This window comes from Cavia porcellus, unplaced genomic scaffold (genome assembly GCF_034190915.1).
Source record: "Cavia porcellus strain 051 isolate PalLab524CR breed Dunkin Hartley unplaced genomic scaffold, mCavPor4.1 scaffold_2, whole genome shotgun sequence".
Taxonomy (NCBI): Eukaryota; Metazoa; Chordata; class Mammalia; order Rodentia; family Caviidae; genus Cavia; species Cavia porcellus.
The window spans coordinates 31,191,718-31,210,461 of record NW_026947485.1 but is presented as its reverse complement, the minus strand read 5'-3'; the positions used below and the strand labels follow the sequence as shown (position 1 = coordinate 31,210,461).

General features: G+C 40.3%; 1 protein-coding gene across 3 annotated transcripts in view; it reads left to right on the top strand.

Annotated features, from left to right (window-relative positions):
• Positions 1-17,878, top strand: part of Cpvl (carboxypeptidase vitellogenic like) — a 123,718-nt gene extending 105,840 nt beyond the window's left edge. For all 3 annotated transcript variants that reach the window (XM_013150475.3, XM_013150474.3, XM_063239985.1), the window contains exon 13: positions 17,633-17,878. In XM_013150475.3, the coding sequence (XP_013005929.1) occupies positions 17,633-17,740 (108 nt within the window). In that variant the 3' untranslated portion in view covers positions 17,741-17,878. The remainder of the gene's footprint in view (positions 1-17,632) is intronic.
• Positions 17,879-18,744: the final 866 nt, after the last annotated feature.

Genomic DNA, 18,744 nt, shown 5'->3' with positions numbered 1-18,744 from the left:
AAGAGCATGGCGTGCTGGTGACCCTGCTCCACTCGTCAGCTGTAGAAGCACATACAGCCCATAAACCACAAGCCTTGTGCCAAGACTCAGACCTCAGCCTTGCCCCTGTCCCAGGCTTGCCATATGAAGGCCTCAGATGTATGCTCTGTTTCCCTCTCCTTAAAGGCTTCTCCCAAACTGTTTTTCCACCAAGAACTAGGACTGTAGAGGTTACTTCCAGAAAAACAAAAGGGGAGGAACACAGCACACCCAAAGCTAACTCTTCTGGAGAGCCTTCACTTTGGAGGTTGGTTAATGAAAGGAAGGTGGACTGAGGTGTTAGACTGAGCTGGTTTGAAATTCAGATTTGCCTTTTTCTAGCCTAGAGCTAGTTAATAGTTAGCTCTGTAACATCTGCTTGAGAACCACTACTTTGGGAAAGGTCAAAGGAGTCCCTAAAGATGGCTACCAGTTATTCAGCTTTTGTGAGGCCTCATACGTGGTCTGCTACGCACCTTTATAGAATCTAGTTGTTATCCGCTAACTGTGGCATGACATTTACTAATTTTGCAGTGAGGAAAGAGCAGCTTTACCTAAGAAATATACTTTAGGCCTTTCATATGATGGAAACAAAGATTGAGTTATTTATTTGGAAACAAAACCCAAGTTATTTCACGTCTTCATGGTTTCTCTACATGCCTGTGTGGCCAGTGGAGGGAGGAGGGGACAGAACACTCAAGCTGACCAAATCTAGGCCACATGCCTGCCCTCCAGAAGAGAATGTGCTGTTCATGGCAAGAGGAGAGGGGCAGGCAGTGGTGTATGCTGTACTTGGCAGCGTATTCAGACCACTTGCTATTTTGCTGCCTTGGGGCAGGAGCACTTACAAAGAGAAGGAAGCTACAGAAAGTGTAGCGTGCAGAGAGGGAGCAGTACCAACCACCACTTGCCAACTGTGCCTTCCTAAATCTAACATAACATCACTTTCTTTCTCTGATTCCCAGCAATTCAAAAGTGTAGGAAAGAATCACCATAGCCCTTGGGATGGAAGGCTAGAATTTAAATGTTTTTCCAGACAATTCATGGAGGGAATAATGGAGCTAACCACCAGCCTTTCTTGGATTTCCTGTCTGCACTTCAGTTTTTTAGAATTTTAAGCAGAATAGGGATCATTCTGAACTGTGGATTCCCAGAAGATGTTCAGCAAGTCTTTGATCACGCTGTCATGACTAGAGGAAGCAGAGAGCAATAAATTCAACTTTTGCATTTCACTAGTTGAGAAAGGATGAAGTTTTTTTTTTTTTTTAAAGAACCAAATAAAATGCTGTTTCATAGATTTGAGACGATGGTTACCAAATGCAGTTATTTCCCTGAAAAAATACGTTGGCTTTGTTAGAGCAATTTTAAACAGAATCTGTATTTCCCTTTTCTCCAGCTCTGTTGCCTTCTATAGAAAAGAGTGTCCTGATCATGGATTCTGAGTCTCTATCTTCTTGACCAAGATCAGAACATTGCTATCAGATTGTACCCCGACCTTCTAATCAGAACTGCATGGCAGCCACAGGCTGCATTGTCCAGAAGCAGACAATGAGGCAGAGTTTAGGGGTACAAGTTCTTTAGGAGGGGAACACCACCATTGGAAGGAATGGGAAAGCAGGCTTTGACCAAGGGAGAAATGAAACTATGGTATAGCCCAGACAAATGTGCAGGGACCTCTGGGAAAGATATTTCCACATTGGACAAAAATAGTAAGGCCTTTCTATGCCCAACTGGTTAGCCACCACACGAGAGCTGTCCTAGGACTGGCATTGCCCTGAGAAAGGCCACCCTCTGCAGCTCAGGCCACTCATGAAGGGTTACAGCCGAGTGCTGATTGCTGAAAGCCTTCCCTAAAGAAGGAATGCATGGTGCATCTCTGTGAGTCATGAAAGCCACCCAGATAACGTACTTGCTAGCTCTCAAGAATGGCGGCGGGTGGGGGGGGTAGACACAAAGAGCTAGTGGTTTGTCAAGGACCAATGAAAGTTGATCTTCCTTTGTTATCATGATACTTGATTTTCCCTAAGCTTTCTGTGTGGTTTTGTCTTATATCTGCAGTAGAAAGATCGATCAGACCTTGTTTTTCAATTCACATCAAGATTCTAAGACTCTAACAACTGATCTTTCAAAAAAAAAAATGAATTGGAAGTTATCAGTAAATATTTTCTTTTTTTCATGTATTTATTGTCGTGTAACAAATCACTACAAAACCTAGAGGCTTAAAACAGCAATTTACAGTTTCTTACAACCGTGTGCATTGAATGGGCTCTGCTGGGTGGTTCTGGTTCATGTGGGGTGAGCTTAGGTCACACGTGCAGCTGAATTCAGCTGGAAGCGCCATCATTCAAGTGATGAAGTTGAGATATCTGAGACATCCTCTCTTGTCCAGTGCTGCCTTGCTGTGGATTCTGGTGTAGGACTGCTTCACAAAACTGCAGCTGCTCTTCCAAACTGAAAGGCAAGGAATGCCGTGCCAAAAATCACCTTATATTCTTTCCTTTGCATTGCATTAGTCAAGGTAAATCACAAAGCCAGGCAAGACTCTTCTTGGGGAAAAGAATGTCAAGGAATTTGCAGCCATCCTTCATGCACCACATTTCCTTTCACCTGTGTGTCTGAATCCTTGCAGATGCAGATTACCGGGCTTCCTCTCAAGAGGTCTTGACTTCATTAGTATAAGGCAGAAACTGAGCATTGGCATTTGAGGTTCGTAGGGAATTCTAACGTGCTGTGGGCTGGGGAATCCTGAAGTCTGCTGCTGTTTGTCCTGTTGACACTGCTGTGGCCTCCATGTTGCAGGAACCTCATACAGCTTATGCGTGGCTAAACTTGCATCCTGATTCCTACAGGTTGCCCTACATCCTGACCTATTTCATTGATATATAGGCCAACCAGAAATTTGAGAACATGGTTTTAACAAACCAGCATTGATCTGAAGCATCACATTAAAAGCATCTTCTGGTTGCTTGTATTCCCTGGCACAGCACTGGTTCTCTGAGATCCACAGCCAAAACCTTGAGCTACAGTTTAGACTTCATGTCATGCCATGTATTGTCAGTTTACAAGTAGCCTTTGTTCACTCAAATCACTGATAGACTGTTGGTAATTTAGACTCGTAGAAAAGTCCTTTCTTTATTCAGAGTTGGAGCTTCCTTTTCTCAGCAGAGTTCTGTGCTGTGCTGAGATTATGTGCTGGTGGTGTGTGACACCCTTAGAGAGCAGTGCATCTGTGCTACCCTCCAACAAAGAGGCGACTGTGTCACCCAGAGTTGTGCCTCTCAGCAAAGGCACTGTCCACTAGCCACAGTGAACTTGTTCCTGGATATTAATTAATGATCAGACTGTATGATGGATTTATAGAATTCCATGTCAAAACAAAAGAAAGTGCAGTGTTTTGGACTGCGAAGTGCTATCTTGAATATATTAGCTGTTTCCATTAGATAATCATTAGTTTATTTAGTATGTATGCATTATTTAACAAAAACTTTAATAAGTTTTTACCCTGGGATAAGGATCTGTTGTTTAGAGTCAGTCAGTGCACTTAGAAGGGAAAAAAGAATCACATCTTCAGTTTTACTAACCTCCAGATGAAATGACATTTTTTTATGAAATTTAGCATTTCCTTCCATTTTGAATGTAGACATTAGCAATGCATTTGACTTTGTCACTAACAGAAAGCAGAAATACTTTCATATCACATATACTGTCATAAATACCTTGAAACTTTCATGCTCACACTACCTTATAGAGTAATTAATAAACCCACTGATTACTCTTATTGAATGTGTTAATTTAGAAATATACATTATATATATATATATATATATATATATATATATATATGTATTATATATACATGCCTCTTCACAAAGTTATGGTTTAATTTGTCTGTGTGATAACATCATCTGTAGACTCTAATACATATATGTATGTATGTACAGTTGGGTTTCTCTGTCCCCAGTTTCTTTATCTGTGGATTCAGCCAACCAACCAATTGAAAATGTAGTTAAGCTTATGTTGACTGCATCTATACATAACATGCACAGACTATGTTCCTGTCCTTATTCCCTAATGAATACAGATTAATAACTCTTTACGTAGCATTTACATTGCATTAAATGTTACAAAGAATCTATAAATGACTTAAAGTGTGCAAGAGGTTGTGCACAGGTGATATGCAAACATTATGCCAATTAATACAAGCAACTTGAGCTCCCACTGATTTTGATACTCATGGGGAATCCAGCAAATAAATATATTGAGGAGTGTCTATTTATGTATTTGTATTTGTAGAAAAATGAGACATTAAATCAGTTTGTGCCACTGAAAACATTGTGACAACCCATCAACAGACAACCAAGGGGATCTATAGAACACACAGACACACAAAGCAGGATTCGTTATTAGGATTAGTTGAGTGAATTCTTTTTTTTTTTTTTTTTTTTTTTTTGGTCTTTTTCGTTTTTTATCGGTACCAGGGATCAAACTCACGACTGTCTGCTTGCAAGGCAGGCGCTTATGCTGCTGAGCTAAATCCCCAGCCCCAGTTGAGTGAATTGTTACAAACTACTTGAAACTCTACATGGCACCATATTAGCATGTGATAAATGTCTGTTCCCATTGCTCTTAGGACCTTTCCCAGCATTTATCTGTCTTCACAGGGAAAGATAGCCTTGTTCTGTTCAGACAGTCCACCTCAGGAGACATTACGTATTAAAAATTCAAATGATGCAGTGAGTTTAGTAGCATTTATCAGAAAGGCACGGAGCTCTGCCGTTCTACCCAGTTTTAGCTTCATGGTTACCAGGAAACTCTTGGTGAGAGGTAGAAACAGAAATGAAAGCTAAGGATGCATTTACCATTTTGGCCTCCTGGCAGTCTATTATGGCTGACTAGAGCAATGATAAATTTCTAACGCATTGTTTAACAATCATTCTGAACAATCCTGCTGACAATAATGAAGCACATCCAACTTTTTAAAGTGATTTTTTATTTGTCCCAAGCTTCTAACATAAGGGAAGACGAGAAGCTTGCACTCACAGAGTGAAAAACAAACCATCAAAGCAAAAGTATCTGGCAACTTACTGTTCTTTGCTGTCTGGCACAGAGATGTGGATATTTATTTTTGTTCCTCAGATTTATTGTTTTGTACATCAACCAGGGACCCAAGGTTAAGATTCTGGCACCAGCACTGTCTTCCTGGAGCCCTTCGCTGCGGAAAGGGACATCCACTTTTTCCTTTGTTCCAGTCATCTGCTTCGTCGTGTCCTTCCCACCTACTGTTTTGTGACGCAGGCTCCATCTCATCATCTCTGTGTTGGGAAGAAGACAAAAGTCACCGCAAAGAGAATATTAGATCTTTTCAAGATCTGTTTTTTTAATAAGTTTGGAAACATTAATCAGTAATATTTCTTCTTTAAAATTAAGTTCTTAATACGTAGAATCGTTATAATGCTTGAATACCTTTGTATTCACCAGCAAGGCCAAGAAATACCAACTAGTCTCTTTCCTCATTACCAGGAGTCTGCCTATCCTATACCTGTGAGGGTAACCATTGCCACAACTTTGTTATCATCCTATTCCCTTTTTTGGTATTAATAATTTTACTACAAATAGACCTATCTGTAAACAACTTTTTTATTTTTTGTGCTTAGTTTTATATAAAAGGAATTGTTCTTTTTGTATTTTTCACAGCTTTTTGAGGTTCGCCCATGTAGATAAGACCAGTTGTGTTTTTCTTTTTCATTGCTGTGTAGTATTCTATGATGCGATCGTACTGGGTCATTTCTAACTATTTGCTACCACAAACAGTGCCAGTATGACCATCCTTGGGCTTGTGTGAATGTCACTAGATAATTTCTGTTTTCCAAATTCCTGGTATCCTTATCTGGCATATGTAAGCATTCTGGTTATTTCACTAATTCAGCAAACACTTGGATTTCTCACCTTTTACCTGGGCTTGTTAAATTAAAGGGGGAATTAGTCTCCTATCCTGTGTCTTAACATGCATGATTTGTGTCCTCTTTCCCTTGCTATCTCTTGTCTTCTTTTATGATCACCATCAAATTATAAGACTCCAGCGTTCACACACAGAGTGGGGTACAGCATACATACCATGCCCATGTCTTGGTGGTTCTTTGCGCATACAGGTATATTTTTCTTTCTGGGGGTCCTGTGCTGAGGTTAACTACCACACTACCCAGCTTTCAACTCAGTTCTGCCAGAAGTGGCTCAGTAATAAGAAACAACTAAGTAATTTTCAGGCAAGCCCAAGGTTTCTCCCATTGGGAGAAGGACCTGGACCCCTGACAGAATCCTTTCTTGCCCACCACTTGTCCACTGAGGCAAGGAAGAGGAGTGATTTTGTTGGTTGCTTTACTTCAAATCATACCAGAAAGTTAAGGAGAGAAATGAGGAGACAAACACATTTCTTCCACCCAGGCCCCCCCTTGCGTTTCTCACATCTGCTCTGTAATATCCTCCGCATTGGCCTCATTTTATTCATTTCCTAATTCTCGTCATAGAAACCACAAAGAACTACTTAGGAAGAAAAACATTGCAGTGATACAAACCAATAAAAATAGTGCTGCATTTTGAGGACATTAAAAATATTCATGAGTGTTATCCCATATTATACATTCCAAAACGAAACCATTTCTGGCTGTGAGGCTTTCAACGTTTTAAAAGACACATTCTGACTATGTGTTTTAAGTGACTATTATTTAACATTTCTTCTCTCCAGGAGCCTCCTTAGCTGGTCCTAACCAATCTCCTTCCTTGTAGCTCAAGCTTCCTCCTGTGCTTTTTCCAAGATGCAGGTTCAGTCCTGTCTGTCCCTGGTTTCAGACCTCATCCTAACTCCCAGGGCTGAGGACAGTCGCAGCTCTCCTTGGCTGTAGTGAAGATACTTGATCCCACCTCTGCTTCCTCTCCCAAAGCTCTTCCTTACCCTCCTCCCAGTTAAAATCCTGAGAAACAGCATGAAGCCCCTTGTCATTGCCCAAGCACCTCTAGGAGGAGTTCAGTGGGATTCCCTACGTGGGTTTGTAAGACCTGTCTGCTAAGTGCCCGGAAAACTATTTTGTGTGCCTGTCCAAACCCGGCTCTGGCAGCCCCTCCAGGCAGCCTGCCGTGATCCTGCCCCAGCAAGGCCTTCTCCACAGCTCTGAGCACCTCTCCCACTGCAGCCACCACCCTGAGGTTTCTAACTTAACCCCTTAATTGCCTTCCTGCTGTCCCCCTCATCACACACTGTGTGTCTTGAGGACAAGAATAATGGAGCTCTATTGCACACCCTTATCATAGGTCCTGGCACTGAGCAAATGTTCAGTGAAGTAAAATCAAATTGGCCCCTGCCTCATCTCTGCATCTCTCTTCCCTGCCTCTGTGTGTGTGTATGTGTGTGTGTTAGTCCTGCATCTCATAGAGCGCTGTGGTTACTCACCATTTGCATACAGTACAGCAGTGTGTCTTGTAGGAGATGGACTGGACATACTGAGATAATGAATATTCAAGATAATTCCCTTCAAACTAAAGGAGGCATTATTTCTTTCTGTGACCCACAGGAGGAAAAGACACAGAGAGAGGGAGAGAGAGAGAGAGAGAGAGAGAGAGAGAGCGTTATTCTGGAATACAAATTTATGAAAAGCCTTGGAGAAGTTTCACTGTCCCAGTTCTGATGACAATATCCTCTCCTGTTTAAAAAGGAATTGGATTCTTGGTTTTTGTTTTGTTTCCTTTGCTTAAAAAATACCTCACAGCTTGCTTCCTGAAAACAAAGGAAATAATAAACAATAGCAACTCCCAATTTTACTCAATGATTTGCCAAGAATCTTCTTAGTTTATGTGGTTCCATCTCATTAGAGAGAACCAATTAACTAAGAAAAATGCTTCTAAATTAAGCTACCCAAATATGCACTTAGTTAATGCTCTGTGAGCTAATTTATTGTATTATTTAAAATATAAATTGGCTAGCAGATCTATTTATTGAGGTATAACAGCTGGGCAACAATGCATAATTTTCTCTTAGCTGTTGAGTGGTTTTTAATAACCTATTGAAATTCTAAAAGAAAACCATTTCACTGAATGAAAAGTAAATAAATGCTAAGAGATCTAAAATTTAAAGAACTTTTCTACCCCTGGAGAATGGATTTTAAAAATTAATGGTAATTTTAAAACAAGTGAATTGGGGTTTGCTTTTTAATTTGAAGTGTAACCAAAGACCCACAAACTCACTTGTGGGAATGTTAAACAGAGCCAGAAAATAAACAAATCAGGTAGATAGTGCAGTGGGGTAGAGACAGAGGCAGTAAAAGCAACATAAAGTTGTGTTGAAATATGGCCACATGGTCAGATAGATTAAGGCACTAATTTTGCCTTGGACAGTTTTTGACTGGGCAGTAAAAAGTGTTTGTTATTTTTACAAATGGCATAAAAATGCCATCCCATTTGGCACGCTCTGTATCCTAAATTCCTGGGGCCTCCGGACATCCAGGGGTTCGGAGGCTCCCTTAAGCTATGAGTCAACGATAGAACTGATTCCAAATATTCCGTCTGACCTGGAGTTTTCCTAAACAGACTAGCTGTGAGCATCTTGGGGTGCTCTCACAGAAGCAATAGGACCATGTGGATGCTGAGTGTGGCCTGAAGACTCCAGGACTGCCAGCTACACTGAAACACAGAGGCAGGCTGGATGGAAAGGCCCCCCTCACCTTTTTGCACATATCTGAAACTCAGAGAAAATTTGATCTTATCATGTATCCACTTCAATGGCTCTTTCTTCAGCTTACCTTGAAATAGAGGAAGAATACCAAAATGTTTCCTCCTTCCCTGGGAGAAACAAAATGTCAGAGAATGAATGGTCTAAGAGCACTGATTCCTATGGTTTGTCAATTTCCATGGTGTAAACACTCCACCTTGGCTGATTTCTGGATACCAACTTGCCCACTGATTTGTTTCGCCTTTCTCATCCCCCGAGAAGCTCAGCACAGCACTGTTACAACCTGCCGTACTGCTGTTCACGGGAAGCACTGCGTTAGCAGGTTGGCAGGCTCTTGTTCTGTGACACCGAGAAGACATGAGCCTGAATCTAAGACCTTGCAACATCCTGACTGAGAGCACTGAATTCTGTGACCTCTGTCACCTCTTCCACACTCTCATCCTCTCCTTGCAAAGAAACTACACATGTAGGTCCTAACGCACAATACTAAGAGTAAAGAAAGAACTGAACTGTGCTTTACATCCTCTTGTGGATAGCGAATAGAAAAACTGGTCTCAGAGTGACCCAATGAAGAAGTAAAGTTTCAATTACTTTTTAATTGCCTCAAATCCTGTGTTGTAAAGTGGGTTCCTAAAAGGGGTGGGGAAAAAGGCAGAACAGCTTTTTGCCATTCTGCTAAGGCAAGTAAGGTCTTGGCGGCCTGACAGTGGTGAGAGGGAAAGGATGAGCCGCCTCGCGATGCTGGCAAGCCGAAGGGATAAAACACGCTGCAGACACAGCTCCACTGAATGTTTTGATGGAGGTTTGATTTTACACCGCTGCTTCTCTACTTTAATTGGGACCTTTCCCATGGGAAAGAAGGCTTCATAATACGGAAATCAAAAAACCTGACAGACACATATTTCGCTTTCTGAAGATGTATCATAATACTTTTAGAAAACTAGAGTAACGAATGATAGCCTCTTAGTATTGTAGCTTCTCTTTGTATCTCCACAGATTAAAGAGAGTACTAGTATTTGGACTGTAAAAGTTTTATAATGAGGGTATGATGCTTATTTTTTGCCTCTATCAACATATGGTACATGTGTTGTGTGTTTGAGGACTGAGCATCATGCAACATTTTATATGCCTTGTCTCATCGAGTCTTTATAGAAGTGGATATGCTTAAAATGATGAGTCATTCCACATTGTGTGACTTTATTTTTAACCTTTGGTACTGAAGCCTCTGTATTCCCAGAACTCCTTGGTCCTGGCCAAGTTAAGAGAAGTGGTTTACTCTAAATGTTATCTCCATTTTACAAAGGAAAAAGTACAGCAGTTAAATTACTATGTCAAGGTCCTAGAGCTGGGTTCAAACCCAGATCTTCTGAATCCTGAGTTCACACTTTTAACCAACATACCAGGTCATGTCCTGCTACACTGATCTGTGCTTTTAGGTTTCCATCAACGACGATGACCAAGGAAACAGAAAACTAACTTTTCATCCCCGCCTTGCTTGAACTTACCAGTTTCTTTGTGTTGTTGTTGTACCAGAAATTGAACTCAGGACCTTGCACTTGCCAGGCAGGCACTTGTGCCACTGAACTATATCCCCAGCCCTACCAGTTTCTTGAACTGGTATATGGAGAAAATTCTATAACTTCTAAAAATTATTGTTTGGCACATTCACAGCACATCTAACTAATCTAATGAGATGACACTAAGAGACCTAATTGCAGGGTCTTCACCACTCATCTCTCTCTAAAAAGAAGGAGTATATTTCTTGATCAAAAGATTTCTCCTGAAGGCCTTGGTTTTAGCTCAGCAGCATGAGTGCCTGCTTGGGAGACTTGAGGTTGTGAGTTCGATCCCTGGCACCCCCCGCTCCCCACCAAATGATTTCTTGTAACTTATAGAAACCAAAGAGGTTTTTTCCATTTATCTCATCTAATTTAGGAATCATAATAAACTCCCTTTTACCACTATTAACTTTCAAGTTGTAGGATTTCATTATCTATCCTTCTAATATTTACCTAAAGATTATAACATATGTCATGATCTAAGAAGCCAACTTTTGGTCTGTACATTTAACCATTATCCAGGTATGCTAGTGTAGTTTTTAACACTTAAACTCAATTTATGCCACCTTAGTGTAAATGTCTTTTTAAAACTCCTACATAGTTCAAACTCCAAAAGATATTGTTAATGCTAGTGTCTATTATTTTTGCCCACAGATGGAAATTTTCAATTATTCTTCATTCTTTTGTGCATTTTTCATATTTGTATCAGGGATAATGCACTTCAGTCTGAAGAACAATTTAATAGTGTTCTTTTAGTGTATGTCTGCTGGCAAGAGATTTTTCAGCTGATTGTTTCCTTGAAAACATCTCAGGTCTTCATTTCAGTAGAAATTCTGGCAATTACGTTTTCTAGAACTTTACAGACACCATTTTATTATCTGTCATTTTTCCTTGTTTCTGTGATCAGGACACCTACTTGCTTTGATGATGTTGGAACCAATGTTTCTTTTCCTATGACAAGTTTTAAAATGTGCTATGATTTTGGTTTTATTAAATGTATAGATGCAATCGGTTTTCTTTGTGTTTACCCTGTTTAGGGTTTCTTGAACTCAAACTTTTCAACAGTTTTGGAATATTTTAGTCAGTATCTCCAGATGTTGCTATTTCTTTTGGCCTATTCCTTCTTTATATTTTATTCTAGGAGTCCAGTTGAAAAGAAGTTAGGTATTTTGTAGTCCCAAATCTTTTCTTCTTTTTTTTTCTGTACTTTCCAAACCTTTATTCTTCACTCAATATGGACTTTTTTTTTTTTTGTCTTTTTCCTTTTTATCGGTACCGGGGATCAAACTCATGACTGCCTGCTTGCAAGGCAGGTGCTTATGCCGCTGAGCTAAATCCCCAGGCCCCCCAATATGGATATTTTTAGCAACCAAGAAAAAGTGAGCTTCCAATTCATGTATTTTTTTCTTCAGTCTGTCTAATCTGCCAGTACACCATCTATTAAGTTCTTAACTTCAGTTAACAATGAATGGATAACTTTCTAGAATTTAAATGTTTATTTCATATTCTAATTCTCTGGTGAATTTTCTAGGTTACTCCTTAACTTCTTAAATATTTTGTTCACAGTTAAAACTCTATAATTGGTAACCCCAGTGTCTGGTTCACATATGGTCTCTTTCTGTTATCTGTTTTTGCCCGTTGGTTTTTAGTTACTTGATCTTATTTTTTAGCATGCACAGTAATTGTGTTGAATGTGGACAAAATATATTAAAATGTATAAGAAAAAAAGATGCCATTTCTTCCTCCAAAGGATTTAATTTCTTCTGAAAGCAGTTGAAGTAGGGACAGACCACACATTCATTCACCCGAGGCCTGAGATGATTATTTGGTGCTGGGAGTCGAGTCTGTGAGGCCGGCATGTTTCTGGTTTTCTCAGCTCGTCTTGCAGTGTCAGCCCTCATTGCTCCTCCACATTTTCTTTTTTTGGGGGATTTTCTCTGTTTCGTGCCATAAAACTATTGAAAGTTTCCCTTACCCCTTTATTCTTTTACCTGCTTTTTAAAATTTTGTTTTATGGTTTTTGTTTATTTGTTTTGATTTGATTTTTGCTTGGCTCCTGAGAAGCTTCGAAACACGTGAATTACTCAAAAGAAGGAGCACTTCTCTGTGATCCCTTTTTCCCATGATCTTGGTCTCTCAAATCCTGTTGCTCTCTGTATCTTTAACCATTTTTCACCCAGCTTCTGATGGTGTTCACTGGGGTGAGGTCGGTTTGATACAAGTAACTGAGTCATAATTAGTGGAAATCCCAAATTACAATATTATTGCAATTGATTAAGTAAGATGCTCCATCTAGGAAGCCCTTTTGGGGTGCTGTGGAGCAGACTGAAAATCTGTCTTGATACTCCACAAAAGTCACCACCGCGCTAGCTGTATGTGGGCTTCTGTAAGCACCTAGAAGCCCCTTTTTGTCTCCTACTCAGTAATCATATCCTAGACTACAAGCGCATGGTGAGAAATGTCACTGATAGTTTTCTCTGAGTGTTGCTGGCACAACTCTTTGCCTTGATCCCTGCCCTGTTTATTTTTGAAAGTGCCTTACCTCATTCTTTGTTAGGAAGCGTCTGCTAACAAGCTTTGACTTGTTTTTATTCTCATTTCCAATTACCTTTTCTTTTTCATATGTCTCTGAGTGCATATTTATTTTATTTCTACTTACAGTTAGTGTCTGAAAGCGAAAGGGCAAGACTTAGTAAATGTGGAGTGCAATAAAAATAGTAAAAGAACTTCAGTGTAAATCAGAGACCTGTACAACAAACAAGAGTCTCCGGGGTGTATGCATCATTGGGTAACAGAAATCTGGATAAACTGTTTATATTCTGTCTCCTAAACCTGCATCTCCCATAGGTCTCTTTTTCCTGTCCTGTTTAACAGCACCATCCTTTGCAAATCTGCATATTTCAGAAGTCTGAAATGAGAATGAGGGGGCTCTCATTTAACTTTACATCTGGCCAATCACTGATTTTATAGATTCCACCTTAACATCCTCGTTTCTTCCCCTTCTCGCTGCATTTTCCCTTAGCCTACATGATCTCTTACCTGATCTAATAGTCTACTTATTTGCCCCTTTGCCCCAGTATCACTGCCTTCCAAGTCAGCCTCCTTATTAGATATTAAGTAAGTTTTCTGTAATACAGATCAGAGCATGTCATTACCCTACTCCAACCCTCTAGGCTCCATCCACAATAGACAGATACATAGAGACACAAAGCAGATGAGTGGTTGCTAGGGCCTGTGGGGGAAAGGGGAAAGTGTAGGGTTACTAATGGGCATGGTTTCCTTTAGAGTGAAGAAAACACTCTGCAACTAGATAGAAGCAATAATTGCACAATACTGGAAGGTACTAAATGATACTGAATTTTGCACTTTTAAATGATTAAAATTATAATCTATGTTAAGTCCATTTTACCACCATGAACAAAACCTTATAGTATCAGATCTGTTCATCCTAGTTATTCACAGGACCATCACATAACCCATGCATGTTGCCAATTCAACTCTCCTTCGATCCTCCTGTTCCTTCATGGACAGGACCACATAGAGACTCATGTGTGGGTGCCTGTGGCATGAAGCCCCTTGCATTTGTAGGAATGGTGTACACTTCCAGCCATGCATCCTCTCACTGCTTTCTCACCCACTCTGTTCAGTGACCTTCTCCTGTGAGACCCCTGAGGAGTCTCCCTGACACATCTACATCAGCAAGCCTATTGTGAATGTGCCGGAATTTAGGTCCTGAATCCTGGTATCTAAAAAGGCACACCTAGGAAATATTTACCGCTGGGTCCAGTATCTAGATCCAGGGGGAATAGTATAATTTTCTAAAAAGTAAAGTAGAATGATGCTTTAAGTGTTTGCATAACCCTTTTAAAATTCATGATGCACTTGTGAACCCCCTGGAGGATCTGGAACACATGAATTTAGAGGCACCTCAAATATACAGTTATGGTGATGAGACTGTTTCCCTCCAGGGAGCCTTGAGATTAATCTTGTCACATTTAAATATGTAATCATGACCCTGCCGTGTTTTGTCACACACCTCTAAAAGCTGCCGAGTGGTTTGTGTCCTTGATTTGTGAGCAGTGAGGCTTGACTATAAATAATCACATAGGTTATCTTTCAGCACTCATAAATTCATTTTTGAGATTAGCATCAGCTTGAGAGCATACTTTGTGTGGGATCTGAGGTCCTGTGAAATGGCCTTTCTTCCTAAAGGAGCTTTCTTTTCTGTTCATAATGACACTGAGTCCCATGTTGTTGGGTCATTACATGTGGCAGCTCAGAAATTGACTCAAGGTTGGGTAGGTTGCTAAGAAAGCATAATGCCTAGCCCTTTGAGCTTTTCCTCACCAGTTTGTTATCCTGGACACGGATGGCATGAGTGCTCAGGTGTACAAGACACATCAGGGGAGCAGGTGTCAGAAAACCCTAAGGTGATGTCCTAAGTGTGGAGCACATTTCTACTTACATTCGCCCTTGATGTAAGCAGAGAATTCCCTGCCCTCATAGATTACACAGTGTTCTGAACAGTGGATCCTAACAAGCAGTCTTGGGATCAGAAACAGCAGCAGCAACACTTTGGAGTTGCTACAGAGGCAGATTCTTGGGCCCCTCCATGAACCTGCAGCATCAGAAAACTCAGGTGGTTTAACACACGTGCAGTGGTAGAACCACTATTTTAAACAACTCTTTTAAACCAAGGTTATCAATACAAGTATCAGAACAGTGAGTGCTCTTGGGGAGTTAAATTGGTACAGATCTTTTGATTTTGAATTTTAAATGTGGATCACTATTGGGAGAAAAATGTTAATGACCAGTATTTATTGAGCACTCAGGCCAAGTGCTGTGCTAAGTGTTCCATGGATAGTATTTCACTAAATCTTCATGTAACTCACAATGACCCCAAGAAGTAATGCTTCTTTCCCAGGTGCTGTAGAGTCAACGGAATGCGGGCTTGGAGAGGTTGAGTTACTACTGCTTAGGGTTCCACAGCTTGCAGGGCCTCTTGTCATATGTGTGTACTCTGACTCCAGAGCCCAGCTGTGATCCACTGTGAGGCCCCTGCATTAGCCTCAGCTCTGGTTCTGTGGGCAGGAAGACCTTTAGCTCTTGGGTATTTGGTTTATTGCTGTTCCGGACCATTGCTGCCAAACTCATTTCCACTCGACGCAGCTGGATTCTGTCACACAGATGACTTGGCTAAGTGTCCTCAGCTGGGCTGAAATTGCAGAGAAATCCCTCATCGGATCCCCGACAAGGCCAGAGACATGGATGAGAATCAGCAGGGAGAAGATTGTAGCTTGGGACTGTGGAAGAGTGAATGGTTTCCTGTAGAGTTCCAGGAAAATTCTCTTGTCATGCATGGGTTTACTTTCAGCTTGGGACAAACTATGGAACATGTTGGGCTCCAGTGCACAAATGCACACTGTTGATGGAGTCCACAGTCACTGAGGCCCCGATGACCATGGGTTAAATATAGAAAAACGCAGTTTCCATTTTATATGTAAGAGGAGCCAGTCCCGTCCCACACCCATAATGGGGTTTGGCATCTCTTAACTACCCCAGAGGGTTGTGAAGAGTTGCATGAAGATACCCTTGGCTCAGCTTTTAGCTTCAACTGTGCAAGTACTGTGATTTAACTGAAGCTCTGGAACTTGTATCTGATGCACGGTTCTACCTGATTGTCTCACAAGTGTGTGACTTGAGCAAACCACCTTATAGCTCCAGATAGCCCAGTTACCTCATGTGAAAGATGCTGCCTGCTCTTGTGCAGAGCAGTTTGGACAGCTATACACACCAAGTTAAAATCTCCGCATAATGTTCTGCCTACCTCCTAGCAGGTTATAAGATGGCAGGTTTCAGGGGAGAAATGGATATTTTGTAATATAATAAATGTAGCAGATTTTTTTTCTTGCTTCAGTTCCCATAGATTGAAATAGGTAAAAGAACCCAGCCTCCTAAGAAGGACCTTGTGAAGTGATCTTTAGTTACTGACTGTTATTCAGCAGCTAGAGATTAGGGGAAATGATCCCAGCATTGCATGGGTGTACTCATTCTGTCGTCTGGTAACCCTGTCCATTCCACATATGCTTTAGTACATCTCGGTCCACACTGCTCTCCTGCATAAGGCATCCCAAACTTAACTTTTGTTCCTTGCCCTCCGGCATTGAATCATGAAGGCTTCCCATGGTCCTCCGCTTGGGATACTTGCTGAAAGGCCATGGCTGGCCATACAGAGATCTGTCCTCCATTCATCCAAGCAATGGCAGCTCATGGATGGCTCTCACGTCATTTGAATTCTTTCCTTAGCTAGGGATGGTTGAAGAGTACTTTATCCAACTAACCATGGCAGAGGTGACAGAGCTATACAGGTGAATCTATACTTATGGTGACGGGGGGGGGGCAGGGACAAGGATATAGCTCAATGGCATGGCGCTTACCTGGCAATCGTGAGGTCGTGAGTTCAATTGGTGGTACAAGAAAGAAAGACAGCAAAACAAAGAAAGAAAGAAGAAAGAAAGAAAGGGAAAGGCTGGGATGGTTTGACTTAACTTTACTTTAAAAACTCTGCAAACACACACTGAATTGAATTCTGGTTATTGTGGTGTGAAGCTATTTCATGCAGTTGTATTGTCATCCCTATTTTACGTGGAACTGTAAAAAATCTAATGGATTGATGGATGAATACAGGGATGAGCAAAGCAAACACAGTGAATCTAAATTGTGAGTGTATGAAATTGTGTCATGTTGTTCTATGTTTAAAATGTTTTGATGACACAGCTTTGGAAAAAAGAGTGTTCTAGAAAAGTGTGAAGAATTTCTTTCTGTTGTGTGTGTGTGTTTTTAAGGGAATCAAAATATCGTCTTTATTTCTGTTAAAAGCTAAGATGGCACATATTACCTACTGGGATAGCCAGCTTGGCTGGAAGGCAGAATTAGGTAGGCTGAGTACTAAGTTACAGGCAGACTGGGCCTAGTGTGGGCCTCTCTACCTCCAGGACCCAGCCGGGTAAGACACTGCCCCTCACTCCAGATGGGGAGCAGGTGGAGAACACAGAGATCAGTCCAAGGAGGGAAAACACTAGTAATTTTCAAGGTTTATACACGTGAATAATGAGCATAACTGACTGAAATCAAAATAGCTGTGTAATCGGAAACTTTCCTACCTTGAAGATACCTGTTCATGAAGCACAATTGGCATATCCAAAGGCTTGGATTAGTAGAATATATTCTGTAGTTTATAAAAGCTTTAAATAACTTTAACCTGAATTAAAACTTTCCCTTTATTTAGAAGTTCCTTTTCTCTAAATTTAAAAATATATTTTGTCTTTTTTTAAAGGTCATTGTTCGAGGTGGAGGACACATTTTACCCTATGACCAGCCTCTGAGAGCTTTTGACATGATCAATCGATTCATCTTTGGAAGAGGATGGGATCCTTATAACTGATAAACTACTCTTCCAAATGAGAACATCAAGAATTTTCATCTTTGAAAAGAAATTTTGGAAAACAAAATGTCCCAGATAAGAAAGTTATTTTATATTTACAAGAATTTTCTTAACAATAAAAATTAATTACCCTTGAAACACGTGAGCTTTTGATTTGGGGAGAGATGGTTTGTTACAAACTATACATGCAAAAGGAAGAAGTATATGATGTAAATTGGAAGATAGAAGGATTGGATTCTGTGACGCTGATTCATGCAGCAGTGAGTAACTCAGATTCAGGATCCTTTACCAGGAATTTCGAATTCTTTCTACATGTATGTGAAAATGCAATCAATGAATAAAGTTGTAGCATCTTGTTCTGCAAGTAAGCAAAAAGTTGGCCATACAATGCATACTTCTGAAGGTGTTTGTAAATATTATTGGATAAGAATAGCTGGATTATCACCCTCAAGGAATGGATAAAGTTGTAACAGTTATGAGGAAGAGATTTTTGAATATAGAAAGTCTTAGCATGAAAGACAGCTTGAAATGCTTTAAAGTAGAGATCTTCTATAAAAAAGGAAAGGCACATCAATTCAGCATAAATAGGGACTCTTTCTCAGAGATCATATTTATCTTACTTTTTCTTTATTTTTTTAAAGTTTATTCATTCTTTTGATATTTTTATCAGACTTCTTGCAACCACATTAAGCAAGTTGCTTTGGAATTATAAATTCTCCACTTCCTTTCACCCCCCCCCCATAAAGAACAACTTAATTTTATGTCATTATTGGAATTAAATATAAAATAGCCTGGCATCAAAATAGACATGTAGAAATGTACTTGCATCTGTAATTTTACACTAAACTGTCTTCTCTGGGCACGTTTCTTGTACATCATGTACACACATCTCTGAAATTCTGTAGCACATTCGGTTTTTCAACATCACTTTCTTCTCATACGCACAAACTAGTCCACTGGAGAATTAAATTTAAAAAGTCAAGGCCCGCTCTTGCTGTAATTAT